Source organism: Strix uralensis, chromosome 11 (assembly GCF_047716275.1).
Source record: "Strix uralensis isolate ZFMK-TIS-50842 chromosome 11, bStrUra1, whole genome shotgun sequence".
NCBI classification, from domain to species: domain Eukaryota; kingdom Metazoa; phylum Chordata; class Aves; order Strigiformes; family Strigidae; genus Strix; species Strix uralensis.
This window is the reverse complement of record NC_133982.1, coordinates 4,220,969-4,248,227: the sequence shown is the minus strand read 5'-3', so window position 1 is coordinate 4,248,227 and position 27,259 is coordinate 4,220,969. Positions and strand designations below refer to the sequence as shown.

Here is a 27,259-nt window from a genome sequence, read left to right as displayed (position 1 = left end):
TTGACTGCAAGCCTTGGGCCAGCTGCAGCTTTTCTGAAGAGCCTGAAGGTGAACAAAGCCATCAGACTCCCACCTTCCCTTTACAGAAGGAGGGAGAAAAAAGAAAGAACAACCAGAAACCCCAGCAAAGCCTGCAGGTACGAACTGCTGAAGATGGGGTGCTAAATGAAAAGAGGCACTCTGGGGTTTAAGTGGTTTGCTTCCTAGGAAGTTAAATGTAGTCCCGCCCTCTGTTTGTCATTGGCTGTCCTGATGCTGCCCACTCTTTTGTATAAGACAAGCAATGCAGCTGTCAGCCTCACAAGCTCATGATCTCTGCCTGCTGAATAAGTAGAAATGGACAGGAGGTCGCCCGTTGCCCTCTTCGTGGCCCTGTGGGCCAGCCAGCTGGGTGTGTTGGCAGCGGGGCACTCCAAGGTGAACCCCAGGATCATCACAGCTCCACAAGGTAAGTGTCCCGGGCTGCGGTCGGCTGCAACCTTGAGATGCAGCAGCAGCAGTGTCTGCAGCTGACACCTATTCCCTGTGCCGTGTATGTTCTACCTACGTCTTGTCTTTTGAGAAGAGTTGGTCTTTTTTTCTTTCTTTTGTCTCTTTGGGGAGACTTTTGGTTCTCATTAAAATGAGCTAAAATTCCTGTGATCTCAGGAGGGGGGGCTTCTGGCTTCCTTGATTGCTTTTGGTCGCATTTTTAGATCCCTGTTCTTGCCAAATCCTTTCCTTTTCATATTCTAAAAACATTTTCCTACAGGCTGGGTGTATGAAAGGCTGTCGAAAAGCCCTGAAACACAGTAACCATTTCCCCTAACTTGCAGGGAGAAATGGAGAAGTATGTTTGCATAATACAGTTAATTTTCTTATTCATCTGATATACTTACCCTGTTAGCTGCAAATGAGTTCTGTGAGTAAATATTTGCAGAAGATCTCCATTCTCTGAGAAAATATATCTGTCTGAAATGGCACGCAAGGACTTATAATCAGATCTGATCTTAGCAGAAACTGAACAAAGAAATGTTTTCAAGGAGCAAGCTTAGAGTACAGCACAAGCTTCGTGTGTTGAAAAGAGCAGACTAACGTTTACTGGTTTTATCATGTGTCTTCCAAGCTTTTTGATTAATACCCTCCAGGGAGGCTTTAACAAAAGACCCCGTCTTGTCCCCGGCGGTTCTGGTGTTTGGCTAAGCCAGCGGGTTCAGCCGAGCTGCAGATCTCATGCTGCTCTGCAGTACAACAGCTCCTCTGTGTTTCTTATTCGCCGACAACTTCAGAGGACACGAATTTCCCGTGGTTTATTCTGCGCCATCTGTTATTCTTCTGCCGTTATTTATAAAGCCCTTCTTCTTCAGGCCCATCGCTGCCTGCGGAGGAAGGGCCAGGAGCAGAGAGAAGGGCGGTGGGTGCGTGGCTCGGAGGTGGCCTCTGCCTGCCGCGTCCGTCGCACAAAGGGGAGAGACACCGGCAGGGAGGGCAGTGAAAGGTTGCTCCTAGTATTGCATCATTTGTTTTATCTGCTGACAGATGAAGTGGCTCAGAAAAGGGGATGCAAGCAGGGGAGAAGGCACAGAGCCTGAGACTGAACAGAGATTGGGGGTCATGCGTTTCTCCATAGATGCTTCCCCTGCCCTGCTTAGGGGAGCGGGGGGGAAAAGTTAAATTGCTGGGGTCTGGTGTGGTTGGAAATGCCTGTCCTGGAGTAAAACTGTGCTGAGGGGGAAGAGAGGGCTCGAGCAGTTGATTTCCACCTGTCTCCGTGGGCTGTGCTTGGCATGCACACGCAGAAGGGTCATTTGGCCCTTTCCTGTATCTGTGTCAGAGGGTGGCTTTCCCAGCATCGAGTACAGCGACGATCTGTCACTGAGAAACACCGAAGCCTATTAGTGTTAGGACACTTCCCTGCAAGGGGATCAGCATGTGCTGATCTCTGTTTGTCTCTTTTTTTTTTTTTTTGAGAGCTTAGTTGGGACATAGGCCAGGAGGGATTTCAATTAGGGAGGTATAAGAGGTAGCTGTGTGGCACACTCATTAAGAGTCAATCCCGTGTCCTATTTAACAGATTGCATTTTGCTCAGCATAACCTCTACCCTTTAGGAAGTAGGTCTGTGGGTGAGGAGGAGGATGGAGAGGAGGGGGGAGGATGAAGAAATGGGACAGGGGCAAAGGGGATATGGTGGGTGACAGGGAGCCCTCTTTCACTTCCCCAGTGCTGCAGACACAGTGAAAGGCAAGCACAGCATCTGTAGTAAAACCTGCAGGTCAGCACACTGCTGCTGTTTGCATCCATGTATAGAGGCTTATCCCTTGTCACAGGGGTGGTGCTATTGCAGGGCTCGGTTTGCGGCTTGAGCCCTGGCCCTGGAGGCTGGGAGCTGGATGGAGAAGGGCAGAAGTCCGGGACATTTGCCGGGGCTGGGCCTGGCGTGCTGCATTTGCAGTGGTGCAACGCTGGCCTCAGCCCTGGGCTCTGCGGGAGCTGGCAGCTCTTCACATAATTAAATTTCTTACATGCCACAGCCCATCACTAGCACCAGGTATGGCAGCCTCAGCAAAGACACCTTGAGACGTTACAGCCCTGCGGATGAAGGGAGAGATTCCTGGTGCTGGCCAGAGCCCAGCTCACTCCAGAAGGGAAGAGTACGTGTGTGGGATCCATTCCCGGGCTGCGGCACTGGGGAAGAGGAGGAAATTGGTGCTGGGCAAAGCTACAGCTACCCTTCTATCTCTTAGCCTTGCTCCCTTTGCCAGCACCCCACCAGACCCAGGGAGAGAGCCCTGGCCTCGCTGCAGGCAGCCTGAACTACTCCGCTGTTTTGCCCCGTGGTCCCTCGTTGTTCGATTTCATAGCAAGAAATAGGTGAGGGGACATTGCAAGCTGGGGAAAAAATGTAGCTGGGCTTAGGTAGCACAATTCTGAACTGAGATCTGAAGACAAAGAAGCAGAGTCAGCCTGTCTCGGTGCCTGGAGCTGCTGGATTTAAGTAATTTAACAGTCCTGGGGACTTGGACTTGTGGCATCAGGCCAGAGCGGTGGGTGGCTGGAGCACCGTGTTCTGCGGATCTGCCTTTCTGTGAATGCAGTGCGTATAAACCAGCCCGGAGGCCATGGCCACTGTTTTGCCTTTATTTTGCCTCCCTGATGGTGCAGCACAGTCCAGGAGGAGGTGAGGAAGGGGCACGCTTTCCCCAAAAGTCAGCCCAGTCTCCACACATGCTCCGGAGCGTTTGCCACCGATGGCAGGGTGAGGGACCCCTGGAGCCCTCTCAGCAGCCGGCACAGGTGGCTGGCTGGGCAAGCAGTTATTTGAAAGCATGTCTGACTGTGCAGGATTTCTTCCTCTTAGGGGAAGGACACTCAAAACAAAGGGCTGAGGTCATCTCCGGACCACTGGTCATATCTAAAGTCCTTAAGATCCTTTTTACTGACAAGCACTTTACCCCTTTCCCCTGTGCAGCTGATCCAGCACACAGATGGGTCGGGGTGTCTTCTGGCTATTACCCTCCCCAGTGTCCTAACGAAGGAAGATTGTAAATGGCAAGTTCCCTATCTGTGGAGATTTGCAGTGTGGGAGTGAGTTCAGCTTTAGCAGCCTGGGCTGGCGCAGACGCAAGTGCCTCACCCTTGAACGCTGTGTTCTTGCTTATCTTCCCTTTTATTTCCATCCTCCCTCTGCCTCCATGTATTTTTCTAACCAAACGCTGACCAGCTGGGCATTCCTTTGAAAAAGGTGTATTCGCATCCCACAGTGGGCTTTTGCTGGTCAGCACAGATACTGCGTTTACTTTTCTGATCCATGTGCAGAAACGGAGACCGCTGTGTCCCGGGGCTGGGCAGAGCTCTCCAGGTGACAGAGCGGGCAGACACGGCCCCTCTGTACAGAGCGGGAGGGTGGCATCCCAGGCTGTCCCATGACCAGAAAGTCACTGAGCATCAGGAGAGCAGTGAGGACAGCGAGGAGCCTGAGGGCTGGGTCAGGCTGCTATAGCCTGGGGCCTTTGGTGCAGCATAGGAATTATTTTTAGCTACTGCCATGCTTAAGACTGTCTTGTCCCTGTTTACTCACAAGTGTGTAAATCTGAGACAAACTCACAGCCCCTCTCTGGTTGCCTACTGCATTTACACCTTGGGGTAGGACGGAGTCTGATAGTTTAATTGTTCCCCTCTTTCTCATTAACAGATGAGGCTGAAAGCTGGAGGGGGCAGCTTCTGAGCTGGTGCATAGCTCACAGGAGATAAGCAGGTCCCGCAGGGGAAAAGAAAGATTATACGCTTGACCCTTGGCTGCCTCGACTGGGTAAACTGACTCAAGCCTGCCCAGGGTCATGGGGGGAGTCAAAATGGTAGTTTCTGGAAGTTGCCCACACTGCCTGTAGTAGCTCCTGGGCTTTGCCAAGCTCAGCCCCTTCTCCTTGCCCTGGGAAAACTGCGCCAGCAAGCGTCTCTGAGTGCTGTAGGAGCTCTTCTAGCAGCTCTTCATGCTCACCGGTGCAATGATGATGCGTTCAGCTAGCAAAGAAAGAAGAGAGCTGATCAGAGATGAGGCCAAATGCGTACTGATGGGGAGTGGTGGCAAAATGAGAGATTGTGGCACTAGCACCAGCTGTTACTCCTCAGTGACAGTGGCACTGTTTTCGCAGGAGCCATGGTCCCATGGGTGTGAAACATCTTTGTAGGACAGTTTCACATGAAGCACTCAGAGCATCGACATTTTCAGGAGAAAGCTTCTCACTTTCCCAGCAATGCTATTTTCTGCAGACGGCTCATTTTCACAGGGTGGATGATGCTGGTATCATAAAATGTTGGTTGAAAATATTTTTTGCTCTGCGCAGATTGAAAAAGAAAAACAAACCAAACAAACCAAGCGAGTGAATCACAACCACCTCCTGTTACAAGAGCGTGACACAAAAAACAACAGGCATGGGCGAACTAATAAAAGTTGTGGCTGCTGCACTGAAATGCTCAGGGCTGGGAAAGAGAGCCAGATGCAAATTGCTGACCTGCTCTCCAGCTCCGTGCCAGCCCTCAGGCCGATTCAGGGTCAGAATTGCAGAAAATTGGCCTGGGAGGGTATTCTATAGTTGATATAGTCAGGCTCGGTGCCTTAAAGCAGGACAAACTAAATCTAAGCCTGAGTAGCTGAGTACAAACTAAATCTAAGTACTGAGTACAAGATGCTTTTTAAAGAAGCTTGTATCCAGAAAAAGGGCCGGAAGGTGATTTAAAAGGAAGAAATTACTCGTTTTGCAGCCGTGCTCCCCTGTTGAGCTACAACCTATGGTGTGCAGCTATTCCTGGTTGCTCCAAGAATAGGACTTGTTCCTCCTGTTGGGCAATCTTTTCTTTTCAATCCCAGCTCCACCCGGTGTAGTAGGCTGTGTCTAACTGTGTCTGGTGTGACAGAGGAATGCTGTAGGAGTGCCACAGGAGCTGGATGCAGAAGCATTTCCTACCGTGTCTACTAGTTTCAGAGCAGCTTAAGTCTGCTTCGCATAATAAACCTAATATTGCCTTTATTGACAGCTTTGGTTCTCTAGTCCCCAGTTTGAATCCTGTTGCCTGGTATCAGCATCCTCCTGCAGCAATGTCTCCACCTCTGTTTACTTGCTTGGGTTAAATTATTCTGCTTTATCAGGCACACCACTGGGAGGGAGAGCGTGTCGTGAGTTTAAGGAGCTGCAGGAGTTTTGTTGGGGAATGCATGGACAGTCCCAGCCAGACACCTGCCCTCGGGCTGCTCACAACAACCGTGACCATGGGTTTGCTCGTATCTTGGATAACGCAAGTTTTGGAAAGTCTGATCTGAGTGTCTGGTTTGTAATGACTGACTGTAATGCGGTGGTTTGGCTTTCCAAGTCTGACTAATGCGGCGCTGTAGCCAAAGATGGACGTGGGAAGAATGGATGTTGTGTGTTCATGCTGGTGGGGGTCGGGCGGGTAGAAAGGGGGTGCTAAGAAGGTCTGCACGGCCTTCCTCAGCACTAACGCAGGAGGCTGCAGGGCTGAGACCTAACTGACATTCATTACAGGGGTGGGAAGCCTACAGCAGCAGGGCTGCAAAGAGCATGCCAGGGCCCTTCCTAGTCTAGTGAGGAAGTCCCTTCACTGCATGCATAATGTCATCTCTTTTCTATAGGGAACTGAAACTTCATCCTCGCTCTGGAGCCACGGATTGATCCTCTGACCTTTAAACCTCTGCTGAGGCTGGTGGCTCCATGGGGGACTGCACAGGTCCCCTTTCCCCGCCTCCACCTCCTGGCTAGCCTCCCCTGGGCTGGGAGAAGAGGGCAGGTGCCTGAGAAGGGTTTCTCGGCTGCCCTGCCCTAATAACCAGCAGCAGGGAGGTGGGAGATGGCTGCCAATTAAGCTAAAAGGTAAAGCGGCTGTTACGCTGGTGGATGCTCATAGAGGTGCTTGGGGCAATTTTTATCCTGGAACGCTTTTTATGATAAATCAGTCTCTGGAAACTGATCTTCCTAGTGGGAGGGGCAGCCATGCTCTCCAGATAGCAGCCCCCCTGCTAAAACCATCCTTTTGTTGTTCTGCCATTGTTCCGGTGACCGTATAATAAAATACTATAATCACAGGCCAAAGTTCCCCAGCTTTCAGCAGGAACACGGCACAGCTCAGGACTGTCATTACAGAAAACGGCTTTTGGAAAGTAACAAAACCTGCCTCTAAATTTAGCACCCGCAATCCGTAGGGTGCAGCAAGCAGCTCGGCTTCGGGGCTGGTAGGGAAAAACGTACCTGCTAGATGACAAGCTGCACCTGTGAAATCAAAGGCTCTGGACTCATGTTGCAGCGGCACAGGCTTCAGTGCTGCATAATCTGGGGGGGTGAGCTTGTGGGGTGGGGGGCAGGGGATATTGGTAAAGTGTTGGCACGCATAAAAAATGCTGCCATGCCTGTCGTGTAGTCATTTTGCGTTTAAAAAGGAGAAACCCATCTTTCCTGGAGCACGAAGCACTCTGGTTCGAGCCTTCAGAGGATGAGCGGAGCCTTGCAGCACTGCCCGTGTTCACAAAGCCCTGCCTGATGGCAGAAGCTTTGAATTCAAGGCTTGTTCCTTCCCGGCTGCAGGTTAGGGGTCTCTTTTGTGGCTTGCTGAGTGGGCGTTCGGGACCGCTGCCGGCTCTGGCTCCAGCTTGGAGGCCCCTCGCGAAGGGGATATAGGCTGCTTAGCTCTCAGAAGAGCTTTTGAGCAGGCATGCCCATGCTCAGCAGCTGGCTTACCAAACTGAGAGGTTTTTTCCTCTTTTTTCCTGCCCTAGCTCACCCCTGTGCTGCATACTGCTGCCTGCTGCCAAGACGCTCTGGAGCTTACCAGAAATAGAGTGGAAATCGTTAATGCGCCAGAATATTTCCCTTCTGTAGTGTAACTCTAAAAAAAAAGAGTATTTGTCTAGTTAGAGTGTACTCTGCAAGCTCAAGCCTTTCTGCTGCACTAGTGTGGCCCTCCTGGGCATTTGGATTGCACACAGGCTGAGAGCTTTTGTAGGATCTATCCCCGATAATGCGGGCTGAATTGTTTCCTCTGCTCCGGAGCATTTTGCTATTGACGGTAGGGATCTCTCAAGGGCAGCAGAAAACGGCCGCATGAGCCACCCCGTGGTTGCAGGGTCTTCAGGAGTGGTTGGGGAAGGAGCCAGAGAAAAGGCAAGCAGTGTCGTATGGTGGCAGGCGGAATGTAGCTTGGCTGAGGGTGGAAAAGTCCTGCTGCGGAGAGGATGTAGATGTTACTGATGTATCCGTGGCCTTGCTCTTTCCTTTGGAGGGGCACTTAGAGGGAGTCAGAAGTGGTTGGGGAGGGGTGTGAGAAAAGATAGCGTGAGGTTTCTTGGCAGATGATTAAATGCTGCTTGTCTCCAAACTGTCTTGGGGGAGAGACAGGATGAGAAATACCAAACAGATTAAAACCGTCGCTCTGACTTGCTGTGAACTTAAAATAAGAAAGAGGAGTGAAATGTGTAAGGCAGTCAGGTCTAGGTTTGAGTAATGTGGGCTTCCCAGCTGCATGTCTCCCCTCCGTGCTTTCACACCTCTTCTGGGTTTCCCACAAGTGCATGGATGCCTGTGCAAGGGCTCGGGGCTTACACATCCCCCAGATGCTCTCCAGCCTCCTGCGAGTTGCCTGCACTGCCCAGTGCTGGGCTCACTGGTTCTCTGTGTGAAGGACAACGGTCCCGGATGGAAAACGAAAAGGAAAGCAGCACACAGCCCAGGCCCTCGCTCTTGGATGTGCTGCTTTTGGGAACCGAACCACAGTGTTTCCTACAGAATGGAGGGCATGGGAAAATTACGGTCAGGGCTTTTACCCACCCCGGGCTGATGAGAAAGCACTTTGCCTTTGCTGGGAAACCATTTTATTTACTCTTTCCTTTCTGGGCACACACATATTCTCGGGATGCATCTCAGGAAGCTCTTAGGGATCTGGGGTAGAGATCTGTCGCCGATGGGGCTGTATTGGTTCTGCTCTTTTTATTTTGCTTTCTTTGAGGAATGACTGATGTTGGAGCATAGGTCGAACCGAAATGGTGTGGGGCTGCCCTGCACGTGGAGCGATGTTCCATGAGGGGTGATCCTTCAGCCTTTTTTGCCTCTGCTTCCCCAGCACTGAGAGGTGGCTGTAAGGATCCTGGCTCCCAGGGGTGCAGCTAAATCCTCATCTGGTGGCATAAGCTGGGGAGAGGAGGGAACAACGGGCCAGGTTTTTTCGTGAGCGATGCGAAGGAAGTGGTTATATTGCCTTTCCGCCCCTTTCTCAGAAGCCCTCCCGCAAAAGCACATCGTTTTCCGTGAGGTGTGTTGACTGGTGGCGTGTTGGAGACCTTGCAACTCACAGCCCTTCAATCACTCCGTGGCAGGTCAGAGCAAACCCCCTAGAGTGTCCCTCTTGGGTCGTTTCATCTAGAGACAAATTGTTCCTATAAAAAACCCTGTCGCTGCAAGATCTGCTGAGGCCCAGAAGCCTGTCAGAGCGCTCGAGGCGTCCATCCCCTGGGAAGGGGATGGCTGACGGGTGAGCAGGGCTCTGGGGAGCATCTCCCTGGCCAGCCTGACTGTGGTTTCCTTGTGTCACATTGCTCCCTTCAGGCAAAGTCATGGGGGAAGGAAAACCTAGCTGCTCAGTGAGCACAGCAGCTCCCTGGAGGCATACTTCCTCCTTCCGAAATGTCTCAACTTGGGAATTTATAGATCGTCTAAAAAAAAAAAAAATCCCAGCTTGGCTTCTTGCCGGCATCTGTGGCAGAGCTGGGGAGACAGACGGTGTGTGGCTCTTGGATGGGAGCAGTGTGGTGCAGTCCAGTCCTCCCCCCAGGGAGGGAGGGGACCCATGGCAGCCCCGTGGGGTGTCTCCATCCCTCTGGGGTGGGTGCTGTGACTTCCTGTGCTCCCCTTAGAGGAGACCAGCTGCTAGTGGGGCTCCCAGGGCTGGTATCTGGCCAAGCAGGTAGGAAATCTGGGGATCATCCTCCCGGCCTTGCCTGAGGAAATAGTGAAACCGGAATTGGGCTGCAGAGTGATGTCAGAGCTGGGACCGGGAGTCCTGACCCCAAAGTGGGTGACTAAGGCAGTGAGCCTGAATCACATTCCCAACCCTTAAAGGAAGGTAGGTGATCCGCCCGTGCTGGGGTGTTTGTCATGCATCCTGCATGCGCTGGGGAAGCGGGAACGGAAGAGGGATCGATGTCATTGAGTTGAGCTGGCACTCTCATGTTCCCAAAAGCAGGGAGATGTGCAGGAGCCTGAAGCACACAGTCAGCCCTGACTCACGGCCAGGCCCGCGTTGCTGGGAGATGAGGTCTCCTTGCACAGGTGTAGGGGATGAGCCCCGGGGGACCCCCCGGCATTGTCAGTCCTTGAGTCAGCATTGAGAAAGCAGCTTTTCCCTCTGCCGTCAGAGCCAATCCCAGTCGTATTGCAGCAGAGATGTGCTGCTATCAAGGTCATAATCTGTTCAGTCAATTCAAAAAGGAAGGAAGAAATAAGTAATTGTTTGGAGAAGGAGGGAACGGGAAAGGATACGACCAGTGCCGTGATTCAGGCAGGAGCATGCTCGCTGTCAGACCTACAGGCAGCAGAGCAGGTGGCAGTGTCAGCGGCGTCGTGCCGGGGAGGGTAGGACACGTGACGGTGATGACTGACAGTGTTAAAACATGTTACAGCGAGAAGAGTTTCCAGGGCTGCTGGGTGGATTGCCTGGGCACTGAGAAGCACGGTGGTGCTGGTGACTTGGCTGCATTCACCACAGTGGTGAGCTTTGGTGCTACGGTAATTTAAATCCTGTTTTGCCATTTGGTGGGTGGCCCAGCCCTGTGTCCCCATCGTATGGCAGCAGCAGAAGAGTTTGGCAGAACACAGGCAGCTTAGCTAAAGGGACTTCCCCCACTCAGGGCAGCACAGGTCCCGTGGTCTGGAGTGGGTAATGCCAGGGAGCAGGTAAACCCCACACCCTGCCTCATTTCCCCTCTTCATATTCCAAGGGGTGTCCCACTTAACGAGGGTTTTATGAGGAGCAAGTGAAGGATCTGCCTGTTCTCTGCATTGGTGCCGCTCCCAAGAAGCAGTGCGTTCTTATCTCGTCCTCCTTCCCTTTTTATTTTTCCCAAGCTTTATTTCAGTTCCTTATTTTAAAACGCTGGCACCAGAGCAGATTTGAACCATCATCTCCATTTCAGGGAGATGTAGTCCTCCCCCAGCATCAGTGAATTGTAGACCCGTAAAGACTTGCCCACTACCGGTGCTGGGAGCCGTGCGAGCCAGTGACTAAGCCGAGTGTCTGGGATGCCGGCACCAGCTGCCAGACCGGGGAATGGTGGAGTGTGGAAGGGAGAAGGACCACCGTAGCTGAGTCAGCCCTCCAGCCGGGATGAGAGCTGGGTTGTTGAGTTTGCCTGCAACGAGGCTGCACGCCCACACTGCTTCTCCAGTTGGACATCTGTTCTGGAGGTGGGGGACATGCTCCCCCCCGCACTGAGCTGTGGGATGCTCTGGGAGCCCACCCTTGCCATGGTGCTGGGGAGGGCCAGGCTCTGCCCAGGCTCTTGCTGCCTTTCTGAAGGGGCTCCTGGACCCAAAAGCAGCCAGAGAGCCCTTCAGTGTCTCATTAAAGCTGGATTTGCCCAAGCTGTTCTAGGGAGCTGGGCCCGTTTCACCCTATCAGATGGGAAGCAGGATTGCTCCGTTTGTTATCTGCGTTGCTCTGTGTGTTTAGGATGGGCCTCCCTGCCCTCATCTCACCCAGAGCATCTCCCTCTTCATTTCTCTCCTTCTCCGTTACCTCACCCCGCAGGCATCCTTCCGAGATGCACCGGGCTCCTTCCTTCTCCCTCATTTAATATTATTCTTCTTCAATCTGGTGTGGTACTCTCCATCTCGCCTGCAAAGCACAAAGCTGCTCTTTCTCCCATTCATTCCTCTGGACCAGGGTTAGCATTTCAATTGACAATTGTGCCATTGATTTGCACGCTGACGGTGGGGTTTGCAGTAAATGCCAGGCAAAGGGACTCGTCGGGGTTAGCGAGGCTCTGGAAATGAGCCCTGTGTCTTCTGAAGCTCCGGACTCGATTTTGGAAGGAGGGTGATGGCAGGGTCATGCCTTCCCCCTTTCAGGGGGGTGATCCTTTCTCTGCAGTGTCAAAAGCAGACTTGAACTTGCTAGGAGAGTCACGTCCCCTCCTTTGGGGACATAGTGTGGGCCATTAGATGCCCTCTGCCTCCTCATCCTCAGCTCTTGAAGCCATTTATACCCCAGGGTCCCCAGACTGGGGGGGGCAGGGTTGCTCCCCCTGATCCTGCCAGATGGGAAGCAGAGGTGAAGGGGATCAAACTCTCGCCTAAGCTGAGTTGTTTAAGGTAGAGCATGGGCTGAAGGCCAGCTTTGCAGGTCAGCCAGAGGGCTGCTGCAGAGGCAGAGAGACCCCAGCACCCGCTCACAGAAACACCTTTAAAAGGCTCCCTTCCAGATCGAGTTAAATCAGCGCTGAAACCACAAACACGCTTCTAGGCCCTGGCTAGCAGAGCTGTTTACTCTCAGCTTAGTGATTCAGTGCAGTCCCCGGGGAGCAGTAGGATAAATAATACGTTGGCGCCAACCAAATTATTGTTTTGGCCTTGTTTGCTTCTGGCTGTTTGGAGAAGTGTGTCCTTGCAGGTTGGCACAGCTCTCAGAGCTGAGCTTAAGAAAGAGGCGGTGTTGTGAAAAAAACCTGAAAATGAAATCAAAGGTAATAAGATCATGCGGGGCTGAAGCGTGCAAAAGGGTGAGGTAGAGGAGTGGGGAGTGCCTGCAGGTGTATGTCTTCTTGGATTTGCAGCAAGTTTAGGGGCTAGGCTGGAGGTTTGAAAACAAGAGCAAAGTTTGCTGAAGTCTGGCCAGACCTGCTTGCGGCATATTGGCGATGGGTTGTGCTGGCAGTGGCAACTGGATGGGGGAGAAGGGCTTTAGGGGCTCCCGTGTGCATGGGCTGTTGCCTGCCTGCTCCTCAGGTTGGGCCAAGAGGGGGATTTAGAGGACTGCTGGGAAGGGGGCTCGTGTAAAGGGGATTAGTCCTCTCCTCCCTGGCAAGCATAGACTGAGTCTGTGGCTGGTGCGGTGCCCGGGCTAGCTGGCATGCCCAGCTGGCTTCCCGCTTGTAGGGCCACTTAGGCAAATGAGTTGCACAGTCACTCTGAAAAGACTCGATGCCAGCTTCTCCAGCAGGCAAAGCACATGTTCAGGAGTTTCTCCGAGTCCTTGGACAGAGGAGGGATGGTAGGGCTGGGGAGGGGACAGGGAGCAGGCAGGGACCATTGTCCATCCCGGCTTTCCTAGCTGTAGGGTCCCAACTGCTGAATGCCCCTCGTGGCCACGCCAGCCCCGTGGCCTCTGTCCCGCAGCGCAGGGGAAGGGCAGCCTGGCAGGGTTGCGTTAGCGACAAGCTGCGGGCTGGAAGGCAGAGATGGATTCTGTACCATGGCACGCCTCCATCCTCTCTCTTTGCGGCTGAGGTGCCCTTGCAAAACTGCGGCCCGTGGGTCTGGCAGAGTTTCCCATCACACGGTGGTGGCTGGCAGCATCCCCCGTTAGCCAAGCCGGTGATGGGAAGGCCTTGCTGGCCTGGGTGCTGTTTAGCACCGCAAGGATTAGAGACCCCAAGGAGGTGCCCAGCGTAGTTAAGTGGAGAAAAAAGCTGCAAATCAAGAAGCATTCAGTAGCCCCGGTGACCTCTAATAAGTCTTTTTTACTTTCAGCTCTGCGGAGCCTTGGCGGGGCCCCTGCACAGCATGCTCCAGGCAGAGGGGGAGTGCTGGACTGTGCAAGGATTGCCCTTTGCCTGTCCTGCCAAGTGCCCCTATAAATAGAGAGGGACACGTGCCACTGATTAATTGCCTGTCTGTGCAGGCAGCCAGCTCCCGAGGCAGACGCAGTCTTTGTCTGCTGGGAGCAGCAGCACTTGCCAGGAGAGAGGCCCCCTCTTCTTTGGAAAAGGGAAAAGAGGGAGAGATGAAAACGGAGTGCCCTGTCATGCTAAGCAGAGGTCAGTCCTGATCGGAGACTTTTCCCCCCGGAGGAGCAATTCCTCTCATGTCATTGCTGTGAATTTCATTAGGAGACAGGGTAGCCTACGGCAGCGCACGTGTGCCAGGGGGGTTGCACCCTGCTGCGGAGCTGGGCTCTGGCACGGCTGCTCAAAGCTGCCCAGATGAGGCTGCAGTGTCCCAGAGAGGGACCAGTGGCCCCCATCGAGGGACAGCAAAAGCCCCAGGACAGGAGGCTCACAACTGTGCTGCGGGGCAGGGCCAGCCTCCCACACCTGAGCTGGCAATGCAGAGGGGAAGGGAGGATGTTTTTAGGAAAGAGGAGCTGGAAAAGCCAGAAGGTGAAAGAGGAAGGAAGGAGAAGAGAACAGGCAGTTCTTCCAGCTGGGCCTGGAAAGCTTCCCATCTGCAGCAACCTATTGTGACATGGGTCCTGGGTCTTGCAGCTCACTTCTTGTTCACGGCTGGGGCGTGGAGCCCGTGAGTTGTGGCTTTACGTGCACCCTTCCCCTGTGACATGGGAACTCCAAACCTTGTTGGTCCCTCCTGGCCCTGGGAGGGAGGATGCTGGCCCTGCAGCTGGAGGCTGGCAGGGAGAGGTGTGATGCTGGGCTGTGGCTGGTAGATGATCTACCCTGTGGGCACGGGGAGGTTGACCCCCCCACCCCCCCCGCTGCAAGGCAGTGCAGCAGCTCCTCTCCCGTTCAGCGGTATAAGAATTCACAGCTCCAGTTGAGCACGTGCAAGGTCCCAAAGCAGGGCACAAAAAGCTGCAGGCATGTCAAATGCAAGAGGATGCAGGAGCCAAACCTACGAGGCAGTTGCCTGGAGCGGCTGTCGGAGGATGGCCAGAGAGGGGGGGAGCCCTTCATCTGGGAGGCAGGAGGCACTTGCCATTAGAGCAGGTGGGAAGGCAGCGCTCACCTGGATGCTGCAGAGCCAGTTCTAAGTCACTTTGAGCTTTTGTTCTCCTACAAGAGCTCCTGCAGCAAAGTTTCCCTTCCTCCTCCTCTTCCTCCATCACCAGCCCCGCAGGGGCCGGGCGGGGCAGCTCCATTGTGCAGGGGCCAAGGGGACAAAAGCTCAGCTCCCAGCCTGGGAGCTGCCTTTCCCTGCCTGCCTGGCGCTGGGCCAGCCATCCCAGAGGGCCCCCAGCCTCGTGTCCTTGTTTTTCTCCTCACTCGCACCGAGGACACAGAAAGTGAGTTGATCAGCCTGAGCTGACTGCAAGTGCTCTCGGCAGTGAGCTGTGCTTCCCCTGACGAGTGTCTCCTCTGTGCTGTTCCTAGGTGCGAAGGAGTATGTATTTCCCAGGAGTGAGAAGTACCCGGTCTTCTACCATAAAGAAAACAGCTCAGCCATGTACGTCGGGGGAGAGGGAAAGCTTTATTACTATGACTTTGCAACCTATGAGAACTACACGGTAAGGATGCTCTGCTAACGTTTTGGCCCCGGAGCCCTGTAAGAAAGTGTCCAGCATCCATCTCGCAGCCCAAATGCTAGATACCTTGCTCGGTGTCTTTGCCAGCAGCAAAGTCAGACCTGGAAGGGTCTGATCTCTGCCCAGCCTGCCCCATCCATCCCGCAAGCCACAATGTCACCATGGTGAATGGCTGCAGCAAGGGAGAAGTCTCCTACAGTAGCTGTGAGTGGGTTCTTCCCAGGCAGTGATCCTCCTGAGGTCTTTGCTGCCCCAGAGGGAGGATTTTTTCCAGTGAGGGACCCTTTCTTTAGCGTGAGAAGGGATGTTCAGACTCGTGTCACTGGGGAGAAGCTTTGTTTCTATCTCTTTCCATTGTTGGAGCCCAGGCTGCTTTTCCTTGAAAGCAGGAAGTTCTGGATCAGCTGGGCACTGAGTTAATACAGCAGGAAAACCCCCCAGTTGGCTTTCTCATGGCCTCTTCTCGTCCTTCTCAAACAAGTTGGTTGCTGAAGATTGGGCCCAGATACTTCCCTTCTTGTTCCCAGAAACAGCGTGGTTCATGTGTCCCAACCCTTGGACACCACCACCCAGAACTGAACACCCCTTCTCCACAATGACAGATCCTCTCCCGAAATCCTTTAGAGAGCAGCCCAGGCTGCCAGCTAGTCATGCCTGCCACTTTGGCCTTGCATCCCCACTTCTCCCCATCACCTCGAGGGCCTGAGAGATCCAGCCCAGCCTCCTCAAGGGTTTTCAAATGCTTAAGTGGGGAGAAGGGCCGTGTTGCAGTGTTGAATGACCTTCTCACCGTCATGCTTGCTTTGCTTCTGGTGAAGAGAGGGACACAGGTAGTTCATGGACTGAGCCCACGTCAATTGGCTTTTAGAGGGAAGGAATTAAAGCATATTTCTTTCTCCTTTACCCTAGGAAGACTTCCCAGTGAAAAATGAAGGACAGTGCATGACATCTGGGAGTTTGGTAGGTCCTACCTGTAGTGGGAACAGTTGGATGGGTGAGGGTTGGAGGACTTGGGTTCAAGGACTGCTGGGTAGGAACTGTGTATGCTTCTCGCATGCTCTGTCTGGGTGAAGACCTCCAGTGCCTGTGGAGCAGGAGATGAGATGATACTAGTTTCCTCCTCTGGTTTTAAGACCCATGAAAAAGCTAGGAAGCCATACAGCACTGTGCTTGGTAGTGCTGTGGGGCTGTGCTCTGCCATTCACAGCCACTCATGCTCCTCTTCTTTCTCTTGCAGGAGGACAATAAAAATTACCTCACCTTAGTGGAGAAGTACGGAGATGGGATGTTAGTCTGTGGGACTGGCGCCTGTGCTCCCACCTGCTGGAACTTGGTACGCTGTGGCCACCTGTGATGGAACCAAAGCGAAGCACTTGCTGGTTTATTTTGTGCTATTTCCATCTGTAAAATGGTGCCCTGATCCCCTCTCCTTCGCAGAGTGCTCTGAAATGCCCAAATGCCAGCTCCCTTGAGGAGTTTATCATGACAGCATGGGACAGCCCACGTGAGCAGAGGTCCACACATGCCACCTCTGTGCTCACTTGTCGTAGCCCCCCTCTCCTCACCTCCTGCCATGGCAGGGGCTCTGCCTGGCCCATCCTTCCCTTGTTTGGGCCGCCTTCCTCCTGCCCCAGGGGTGGATGTGGGCGTCTTTCTCCCCTGCCTTCCCTGAGCTGGTCTCACTTAGGGACCATTTCTGTCCTTACCTAGACGCAGAGAAAGGAGAGCACTTCGTGGGACGGGAGAGGTATTGCTCCTTTCACTCCTGACTCGAATACCCTCGTCGTCGTTGATGGTAGGTCTCACTGCTCACGGAATTCAGTTGTAGTGCTGTGCAGGAAGGCTGAGCTCTTAAAAAAAGGGACACCTTGAGGCTGCTCCAGGGGCTTTATCCCTCTGCTCTAGTTGGTGATCAGCCTTAGTGCTTCTTGCTTTTGCCTCATTGAAATGCAGAACCTTTCAGGACAGGGCATGGCACAAGCTTGTTTATTCCTGTCCAGGACATGGGGGTTGAGTCTGTGCAGGAGGGTAGAGTGCAATGGAAACAGTGGGGAAGGAGGGTCCTGCAGGAATTTGCTCTGGACCTGGCAGAGGGACAGATGAGGATCCTTCCCAGAGGTACAGCAAGAATCTGGCCCTGCCACTCTTTAAGGAAAAGGGCTGGGGGAGTCCTGCCAGGCCTGCTCAGTCCTAGGCAGTGAGGACTGGGTTTCTTGACCTCTGTCCACAATCCCTGTGAGTCCATGTGCCCAGAGAGTTCTTGGTTCTTTGTTTTCTTCTCACAAACCCTTCTGCCCCATCCGGAAACAGCCCCCTGCAAATGAGCCTTCCTATCCCACAGGGCATGACATCTACTCCACCATCAAGAAGAGCCAGCAGAATGGCAAGATACCCCGTTTCCGTCGAGTGAGAGGGGGTGGAGAGCTCTACACCAGTGACACAGTGATGCAGAGTAAGTACAGAGGGGGGATCCTGAAGGCATGGGACCTGCTGCTTTGCCCCATTGGGCAGGTAAGTTGGACTCTTTGTCAGTCCACAACTGTGGGCCATAAGTACCCAGCACAGCTTGGAGGGGTACATCCTCTCTGCCCAGCTGGGGTGTAGCTGTAGATCTTCTTGTTTGGGTTGGGTCACCCCTAAAGCTGCGGGGAGGGCTGATCTGGTCCCCGTCCGTGATGCCAGTGAGGAGGGACCCCATGGCTCCCTCCTGCTCTCTTGCTGCCAGCTGGGGGAATTTCACCTCTGCTTCTGGGACAAAACAACTGATGTGTGAGTTCCTCTTGCTCAGGGTGAGGAGATGGGGAAATGGAGAGAAATGGGTGGCAAGTCCCCTGTCACTTGCTGGAAGGAAATATGATTGTGTAAAGGTGCCCATCAGCTGCTGTGCAGTGGCAGAAACAACAACTTCCACTCCGGGCAGTGACTCTTTCCAAATCCCCACCCAGACTGTGAGGCAGGTGCATGTTGGGCTGTGCATGGGATAGGGTGGGGAATAGAGAGAAAGGACCCTCCTCGATTTCCATGAGCTTATTATATTGCCTTCCCCCAAGGCTCCCCAGGAGATTATTGAATCCCTGCCCAAAATAAAAATCAAATCAAAGTGACACTGGGGCAAAACAGGGCTTGTTCAAGCAGGGCAGTGGAGAGGGGTTAATCAAGGCACCGACAAACAAACCTGATAGAGCCACAAGGCCAATCCCACACTTACACAGAACTCCCTGCCATGGGGACACCAACTAACGATGCTCAGAGGGACCCTGCTGCTGCTGGGGCTGCCCTTCCTGGCAGTGGTGTATTAATAGGAAGAGCATCACTGGGTTCTCCACAGCAAACACAAACAACAGTGCAGCTTGCTCCCACCAAGGGAGCCTTCCTCTGTGATAACAGCTCTGTTGCCCAAGAAGGAAGAAGGGGTTTGCTTTGCTGCCAAGCAGCCAAGGCTGCACTGGGCTCTGCAGACTTGACCTTCAAGGGAATGGCTGCGTGGAGCTGGGCAGGAGGGCGAGGAAGGGGAACCCATTGGGCACATGAAGAGCAGTTGTCAGTGCGATGCACTGGTCGGGTGTAGAGGATGGGCTCGGACCTGTCCTCTGCCTGCAGCACAGATGGTATTTGCGTTTTCTTGTCTGAGGGTGAGTGGTTAGCTGCAGAGCACACTGCTTTGGGCCCCACTGGTGGCTTTTCAGATGAAACGTGTGTGTTCAGGCCAAGGTTTTCTGATGGCTCACTTCCCTTTTCAGACCCTCAGTTTGTCAAAGCCACCACGTTAAGGCACGAAGAGCCTCACCAGGACAAGATTTACTACTTCTTTCGTGAAGACAACCCAGATAAAAGTCCTGAGGCCCCTAGAAACATCTCCCGAGTGGCCCAGCTGTGTAAGGTACCATGGGAACAGTCTATGGTGGGAGGCAAGAGTGTTACAGGAGTGGCAAATGGACATGCCAGCTCACCTGGTGTTACTGGCACATGATTTGGCCCTTCTGGCTCAATTCTCTCCTTTGCCACAGAGCTTGTGTGGGGTACAGCCATGTCCTTTGGTCTTCCCATCCTGCATGTAGGGGAGAGAAAGCCCTGTTCTGTCTCACTGGGATATTATGCAATATGGTTGTTGCAGTGACCAGCACCAAATATACCTCTGGAGCATCCCCCAGTTATCCACCCAAGATGCTGGACAGGGAGGGTCTTTGTGTGCTTCTCTGCCAAACCCTGACTCCCTGCTTTCCTTCTCCCCCAGGAAGATAAAGGGGGAACCAGTTCGCTCTCTGCTTCTAAGTGGACCACCTTCCTGAAGGCCAGCTTGATCTGTGTCGACCCAGTCACCAAGGGCAACTTCAACTGGTTGCAAGATGTCTTCTTTGTCCCTGCGAGTGACTGGCGGCACTCCAAAGTCTACGGGCTCTTCACAAACACCTGGTGAGGGTCTTTACAAAACGGGGGGGACGTCGTGTCCCATGAGCCAAATCCTTTCTTTCAGCCCTTTAGTCTCTCTGGCAGGCACGTGGGTGGGAAACAGCCAGAGTGGACATGGTTGGCGAAGGTGTGATGCACACAGCCGTGCCCCAGCTGTAGGGCTGATGGCCAATGGCTCCCTGACCCTCTCTTTGTCTCGCTGCTTGCAGGGGAAGCTCTGCTGTTTGCGTCTATTCCTTTGGGGACATTGACAATGTGTTTCGGACATCCAAACTCAAAGGCTATAATGGTCCCAACCCAGAGATCAAGCCTGGGCAGGTGAGTGAGTGGTAAAAGATGCCCACGTGAAGTCAAGAGACCTCCCGAGACCGGGAGAGCTGGTCCCTGCTCTGCCACTGCAGTGGGCAGAGGGGAAGGTCCCACCACTGAGCTGAGGCCGTGAGGAGGGTTGTAAGCACTGTGGGAAGGAACTGAACTTTGTTGCTGGAAACAAAAGGAGGCTGGATAAGCCCAACGCCTTCATAGAAAGCAAGGGGAAACAGGCTCTTACGTGCCTCGGCAAACAGGTCTGTGAACTCTCCTGCGTGCAGCTGGAGGACAATGTCTTGCCTTGTGTTTACGAACCCCGTGGGTTTCACCGAGCCAACCTGCAGCCCAGCCCTGCGCTTGCAGGTGCATCACTGACCTGGCAGCAAACAGCAGCGTGGGGGGAGGCTCCCCTGAGCCTCTGGGGGGGTGACAGGGCGTGAGTCCAGTGAACTGTGACTTCTGCAGGGTAGATTGCTGGTAGGACCTGGCACGAGCACAATCACAGCAGCCCCAGGGCTCGTGTGCTGTGCCTGGGCATCCTCCTGTGGGCTGAGGGATCTGTGCTGTGCCCTGCCTTGCTCTCCTGCCCTCGAGCCTCAGCCTCGGGGACCCGTCTGACTCTGACTGTGGCTTTTGTCCCCTCCTGCCGCAGTGCGTTTCCTCTGGACAACACACCCCGAGCGAGACCTTCAAGATCGCCGACAGCCACCCAGAGGTGGAGGACCGGGTGGAGCCCCTCTCCCCTACCAAGAGCCCCTTATTCCACAACAAACACCGCTACCAGAAGATCGGGGTGCACGAGGTCTCTGTGGGTGACGGACGCCGCTACAATGTGCTTTATCTGGCAACAGGTACTGGGAGCCCTTTGGAGTTCCCCAGAGTTTGCTTTCCTCTTGAGGGCAGGGAACCCAAAGGAAGCAGACGAGACCCCCAGTGCAGAGCAAAGCAAGGGGCTGTTTTCCCAGCTTGGCATATGTTTGTCAAGCAGAAAAGAGCTGCCAAGTCCCAGTACAGCTAAATACATCCAATTTGGCTGCCTAGCCAAAGACAGGCTGAACGCAGAATCCCAGCACATGGGATTTACCCGGTTGGGCTGCTTCAGCCTGTGGTAGGTCTCAGGCCAAGTGCTTTTAGGGCAAGGAAGGGGTAGCACAGCTCTCCCCAGGTGCAGCTTTACCCTGTCAAGCGGAAATCCTTTTCAAAGGGACCCACTCTGTCATCTCCTGTCCCTGCTTGCTCTAGTGCAGCAGCGCAGACTTCCTGCGAGGCCAGCGCCTCTGGCTGGAGACATGGTCCTGGGGCAGCGCAGATGCTGTGGAGCTGGGCCAGGGCAATTCAGCTGCAGGTGAACGGGATGGAGAGCAAAAGGTTGGCGAGTTCACTCTGGCAGCTGCCTGGGTTCCCGTGCAGTGCAGCTTTCTGCTGCCCAGAAGGTGCAAAGGTGCCTAACCCAGCGCTTCCCTCTCTTGCCTGCCTGCCTCCCCGGGCTTGCTCCCTACAGCTGTACTCATCCCTCTTTCTGCACTGTGCTGGGATTTGTTCACTGACACTTGTGGAGGGACTCTCTAGGGCTTTTGTTTCCTAATCTGTGATTAAAAAAATGCAGACGCCTCTCAGTAGGTGGCCTGGGTTGGATTAGGGCCCACGCATGCTCAGATTGTTCCTGTTTTGCCGAAAGCCTTAGCTCAAATGCACCTAACACCTTGCAGAGACCTGCCAGGGAGCTTGCTCCAGCATTCAGGGCTTGGCAGGGCAGGTGCCCACCCTCACTGGGTCAGGCGTGGAGCCAAGGGCCAGCACCTGGGGGGTCCTAATCCCTGCCTGACCTGGGGTCACGTCTGTCACCTCCCCCTGGTTGATGGTGGAGAAGGGAGCGACTGTTTGGGAAGGGGAAACCATGCAAGTACGAAGAGGGTAAACAATGAGGATTCCTGAGCCCTGTTCCCTCAGGATCTGCCTTTCCACCCCTCCACCAAACTGACTCATTTTCTTAAATCACCACTTTGGAGTAGTTTAACTGGGGAGGGGAGTCAGTTTAATTAGAAAAACAGAAAGGCACAAGCCAAGTTTCAGCCTCAGGCAAGCGGTGAGATGAGGCTCACGCAAAAACAGGCCAGTGATCAAAGCAGAGCGGAGCTCTGGAGAGGTTGGTTTTTCTTGCTGAGGCTGTTATAGTGCTGCTGATCAAAGCAGGCACAGCCAGGCCCAAAGGGCAATGGGAAATGGGTTCCTCATGGCTCTTGGCTGTGAGGATGACAAGGCTCTGCTGTGGGGAACACTGCTGTCTGGGGGACCATTTCCTAGCAGAGCAAGCAGGCTCCTTCTGAGAAAGGTCCCGTCCTCTCTGAGTGGCTGGTTTCAGGAATCCAGTTAAGCCTGGCTCTGCAGAGCAGGTATTGTCTGCCACAGCAAGGGCTGGAGGCAGAGCTGGTTCTCTGCCTGGCTTCCCCAGCCCTGCCTGCAGCCACTCTGCCTTGCCTTTCTGCTCTCAGCATGCTTCATCAGGGCTCTCCCCTCTTTCTTTCTAGACAAGGGATCCATCCACAAGATCGTGGAGTTGCCGGATGGGGTGCAGAACATCATGGAGCTCCAGGTCTTCCCAAAGAAGGACCCGATCCAGTCCATGATCCTGGACCACAAGAGGGTGGGTGTCTGCCTGCTCCACAGAAAGGAAAACAGCAGGTCGGGCTGTAGCTTTAAAAGCAGGCAGCAGGGGAGGCAGGGACAGCTGGTTTAATGGCATCCCCTGGATCTAAAAGCAGCCTCTGGATGGGTTTGTGGGGGGCCCCACAGCGTGCTTTGCTAAATCCTACCAGCTGGGCTGATGTCCCCAGTTCTGGGTAACTCTCTGTGTGGTCAGTGGATGACAGAGTTTTTTGGATGCCCCCTCTCCTTTGGAGGCGAGGGAAGAACGCGGCTGTTTACTCCCTGGGCCAAATCCCAGCACACTGTTCCCCTCCCCCTGCAGTTTCCCTCTTGTTGTCCAGCCTCGCTGGCAGATGAGCTGTCAGACAGCGCTGGTGCTCCATCCCAGAGGTGACAACACTGCTGTCACTGAAGGAGCAAACTTATTTATACACAAGGCTAGTGGGGGGAAGGATGGTGGCTTCCCCTCCCGCAATCGGGAGATACGACTGTATTGCCTGGAGACCTACCAGCCCCGCTGGTGAAAACCACCCCAGTGTCACAGTGAAGCTGCAGGAGAAGGGTTAGACACTCGTAAGGTGACACTGGGACACAGTGCCGAGATGATCGGCCCTTCTGCTTCCCTCCTGCAGGCGATGCTCTACGTTGGCTCAACAAATAAAGTCGTGGAGATACCCATGGACATGTGCAGGGTGTATCGCAACAACTGCCACAGCTGCTTGCTGGCGAGGGATCCGTACTGCGGGTGGTTCAACGGCACTTGTCAGTCGGTTTATCTAAACCGGTACGTGGCTGGTTTTTGTGTGAGAAATACCCAGACCCTCAGTACTCCCCTTCCTGGCCAGGGCTGCCCATGGTTTTGAGGCCATCTTCCCATCACAGAGAGAGATGAGCCCATCGTGTCCAGGCAGTAACAGCGCAGACATCTGTGTTGTCCCCAGAAACTCTGTCTTTGCAGGGATCCATCCCTCCCGCAGCACCCCTCACACAGAATCATCTTGGTTGGAAAAGCCCTTGAAGCTCCTCCAGTCCAACCATGAACCTCACCCTGACCGTTCCCAACTCCACCAGATCCCTCAGCGCTGGGTCAACCCGACTCTTCAACCCCTCCAGGGATGGGGACTCCCCCCCTGCCCTGGGCAGCCCATTCCAACACCCAACAACCCCTTCTGCAAAGAAATACTTCCTAAGAGCCAGTCTGACCCTGCCCTGGCGCAGCTTGAGGCCATTCCCTCTTGTCCTGGTGCTTGTTCCTTGGTTCAAGAGACTCATCCCCCCTCTCTGCACCCTCCTTTCAGGGAGTTGTAGAGGGCCATGAGGTCTCCCCTCAGCCTCCTCTTCTCCAGACTAAACCCCCCCAGTTCCCTCAGCCGCTCCCCATCAGACCTGTGCTCCAGACCCTGCACCAGCTCCGTTGCCCTTCTCTGGACACGCTCGAGTCATTCAATGGCCTTTTTGGAGTGAGGGGCCCAAAACTGAACCCAGTCACCGAGGTGCGGCCTCACCAGTGCTGAGCACAGGGGTGAGATCCCTTCCCTGTCCCTGCTGGCCACGTTATTGCTGATACAAGCCAGGATACCACTGGCCGCCTTGGCCACCTGGGCACCCTGCTCTGGAGAGGGAGAGGTCAATGGATTTTGAGCACTCAGCCCCTTTTTTGGTGTTAGAAGTGTGTGTAGCTCTGCTGGTTGTGATGCTGTTTAAAACAGTTGATTGTGGTGAGTTGCTGGGTCTCACATCTGTCATCCACCAGCCTCTGAAGAGGTATCTACCCGAATAATCACAGCTGTTTAAACTGTCTTCCTTATCTGATCCACTGTATTTCATATGGGTGATTCCTTTCCTAGCGCTGAATCGCTGCTTCCCTGACGTTAATACTTTCTTAATGCTTATTCCCGTCTGCTAGAGAGGTGCGTCAGAACCTGAACCTGGACCTGTGGAGAGGAACGTGCCAAAAGGGAGATGTTAAGGAAGGTATGTAAAGGTTTTGAGCTGTAGGCCGTGTATCCAGGGGGTGTTTGGGGCAGGGTGGCTGATTCTTAGGTCTTTGTATGGGTTGTGCAACTCATTGCTGGGAAACTGGGAATGACCGTGCTGAAACGGAGACACCAAGCAAGTTGCAGTGTGGAGTTCATCACTAGATAATGTATTTCTGAGCTGGGTGAGAGGTCTTAAACTCTGCGTTTGCTGACGTCCTGGGAGGAGAGTCCCACTGACTTCACCAGGCATGGGTCAGGCCCTGCCGTTGTCATTACATGGCTGTGTAACATGTCCCCATCTACCCAAGTGTTCTTCCTCCCAGGCTTGTGGGGGGATCCGTGGTTCCTGGACATGCCTGCCTCATCCCTCCCTTCTCAATCTCTTCCAGCAGATGACTATCAGAACATCACAGTCGTCCCTTTCTCCCGCTACTACCTCAACTGTCCCATCGAGTCCCACTATGCTACCTACAACTGGTACCACAACAACAGCCTCATCAAGACCTGCAACACCACCCACCCCCAGCAGGACTGCTTCCACTTCATCCAGAACGTGAGCCACATTCACTACGGCCACTACGTCTGCATCTCGGAGGAGGACGGCTTCAAGCAGGCTCTGGTGAAGGAGCGCCTGGTCAACCAGCTCAGGTTCATGTCCCAGAAGGGCCAGGCCACCGTGACATTTGGCTCTTGGCTGCAGCTGCTCCTGATGGTGGTGTTGGTGGAGCTCTTCCACTGAACACGACAGGACTGTGTTCCCACCATCCTGGCTGCTGCCGTTCTTCCTGCACTTGCTGTCCGTTCCTGAGGCGAGATCCCCATTCTCTTAGTCACTCCTCGGACATTAATCTTTGACTGTCCCAAAAGGGGTCCCGGGCAGCAGCCCCTCCATCTTTGGCCTTGGTGGAAGAGTCATGGCGAGGAAGATGCGACGGCCAGATGGAGCAGGGTTTGGGGACAGGGAGGGGAGGGGTACCCAAACTTGTGGGGGGACGTTCACAGTACCCAGCAGCGTGAAGGGAGCGGCGTCAGCCTCTCCTCGAGCCCGCGCTGGTAGCTCTGTACTGGTGACTGTCCTGAGCCTACCCTGGGTGCGGACGTTCAGGGGACTTCTGCCGATGTGCATGCACTGATCCTCAGGGCACGATGACTCCTCTCTTTGGGAACGTGCATGTGATGAAGAGGAGGAGCCAGCCCTTTCTAACTGGTTGATCTGTGCTTCGCTCCGAGCGGGGACTGATGCCTCCAAGTTTTTAGTGGCTAATGTCTGTCTGGGTTGGCAAGCAGCTGGAACGCTCCCAGTGCCACATGTGAGTCCCCTTCTGGTCTGGAGAATTGGGCTCTGGAAGGGTTTTACGGTTTGGTTTGTTTTATGTTTTTTTGCAGCTGGCTTTGACATGGGAGGGAGATCAGGAAGTAGCACTGGAAACCTGCAAGGCAAGGGCAGGCATGAAGTTAGCATTTTGCATGGAAAAGCCTCAGAAGATGACTAGATTTGGGGTGTGGGGAAGGACAGACTGAAGGGGACAGGAAGGGAAGGTGGAAGCAGAGCCCAAACCAAACCTGAGAGGCCCCGAGAAGAAGTTTTAAACGCACAAATCCTCTGCAGGCAGCTAAGGGCATTTATCTGTGGGCAGCAGGCAGCCCCTGCTCCCAGCACCTCTCCTCCAGGAGAGGGACCGGGCTTCCTCAGGGCAAGAGGCGGCAGGCTGCTGATCTCAGGGCGATGCCGACGGGCCGGGGGGGGCTGCGGCTGCCCCCACCACCCGGAGCAGATCCACCCCTCTCCCTCGCAGTGAGGGGACAGGGGAGGAGCAGGGTTTGCTTCCCTTGGGCTTTGAGGTCTTCGAGCAAGACTAAACTGTGAAAAACAGGGATGCTCTCCCTGCGCCTGTGGGCGAGGGGCGATCCCACACCTTGTCCAAACCTTTCCCAGCCCTATCGAGGGCTGGAATGCCCCAGCCTCAGGCCGTGTAACGGAGGGGGCATCCTATCTCATGCTTCCAATAACCTGTCACAGCAGCACGGCTCCTGCTTCGTGCTTGCTCAGAGACACTCAGGAGTGCCCGAGGGGTCTTTCTGGCAAGGGGGGCAAGATGCCCCGTGCCTCTTGTGACCACAGACTATGGACAACGGGCCAGAGCTTCCTACTGCACTACATTTCCAAGTTACCCCCCCCCCTGAATCTAGGATAGAGCTTCTTACATCCCTTCTCAAAGCACTTTAACTTTGTGAACTAACAAATACCTATTTATTATCAACTGATGATTACTGTACTTGTATAATTTTATAATATTATAGAAAGTGGGTTCAAATTAGAGAAGAGAAAAAACAAACACCACGACAGCTACCAAAAAAACCTTTCAGAGCTGTGACCAAAGTGAGAATGTGATCGTTGAAATAAAGAATGGAAAAGAGCAGGCGCGTGCCGTGTTTCTCATCAGGAGCCGGGGGATGCTGCTGGGATGATGGCTGGGCTCTCCCCTGTCCCTCTTCCCCCATGACCAAGTGGTCCCCCCACGACCAAGGAGTGCCCCCACCCTCTTCCGTGTCTTGTCTGCCACTCCTCCCCAGCAGCAACCGCAGCCCAGTGCCAGCCCACCCCTCGTGGCCTGGGCTTGCTGCTCCTGCTTCAGGCTGGCCCCGTTGGGAGTGAGAAACTGGGCAAATTTCTGCTGGAAAAACCCACGGGGGGGGTGGGGGGGTGGTGTTAGCAGCACCCCGCTCCTCACCGCCCACCACCCGCCGAGAGCCAGGGATAGAAATAGCAGCGGTGGGTCCTTGTGGGTCCCGGCACCTTCTGCCTGCGCCTCTGCTGCTCGCTGGGAGCTGGGCAGGAGTCACGATGCTCCCGCGCACCCTTGGCTTTGACGTTGGGAATGGTTTTTAGGAATGAAGGCAGGGGCTGCCTGGCTGCCAGCCCGTGAAACAGAGCGGTGCTGAACTCGCAGCTCTCTTT

General features: G+C 54.2%; 1 protein-coding gene across 2 annotated transcripts; it reads left to right on the top strand.

Moving 5' to 3' along the window:
• The first annotated feature begins 297 nt into the window (after positions 1–297).
• On the top strand, positions 298–26,718 carry SEMA7A (semaphorin 7A (JohnMiltonHagen blood group)). Of its 2 annotated transcripts, none has more exons than XM_074880457.1 (14): positions 298–448; positions 14,805–14,938; positions 15,866–15,916; positions 16,194–16,289; positions 16,667–16,751; positions 17,298–17,408; positions 18,697–18,836; positions 19,191–19,369; positions 19,576–19,684; positions 20,328–20,526; positions 22,204–22,319; positions 22,954–23,105; positions 24,228–24,295; positions 24,693–26,718. In XM_074880457.1, exons 1-14 carry the CDS (start codon positions 337–339, stop codon positions 25,037–25,039), a joined length of 1,899 nt encoding a protein of 632 aa, XP_074736558.1. In that variant the 5' UTR covers positions 298–336; the 3' UTR covers positions 25,040–26,718. The 2 variants fall into 2 exon arrangements, with proteins under 2 accessions (XP_074736558.1, XP_074736557.1); XM_074880456.1 differs by having other exon boundaries at positions 24,690–26,718.
• The last annotated feature ends 541 nt before the right edge of the window (positions 26,719–27,259 follow it).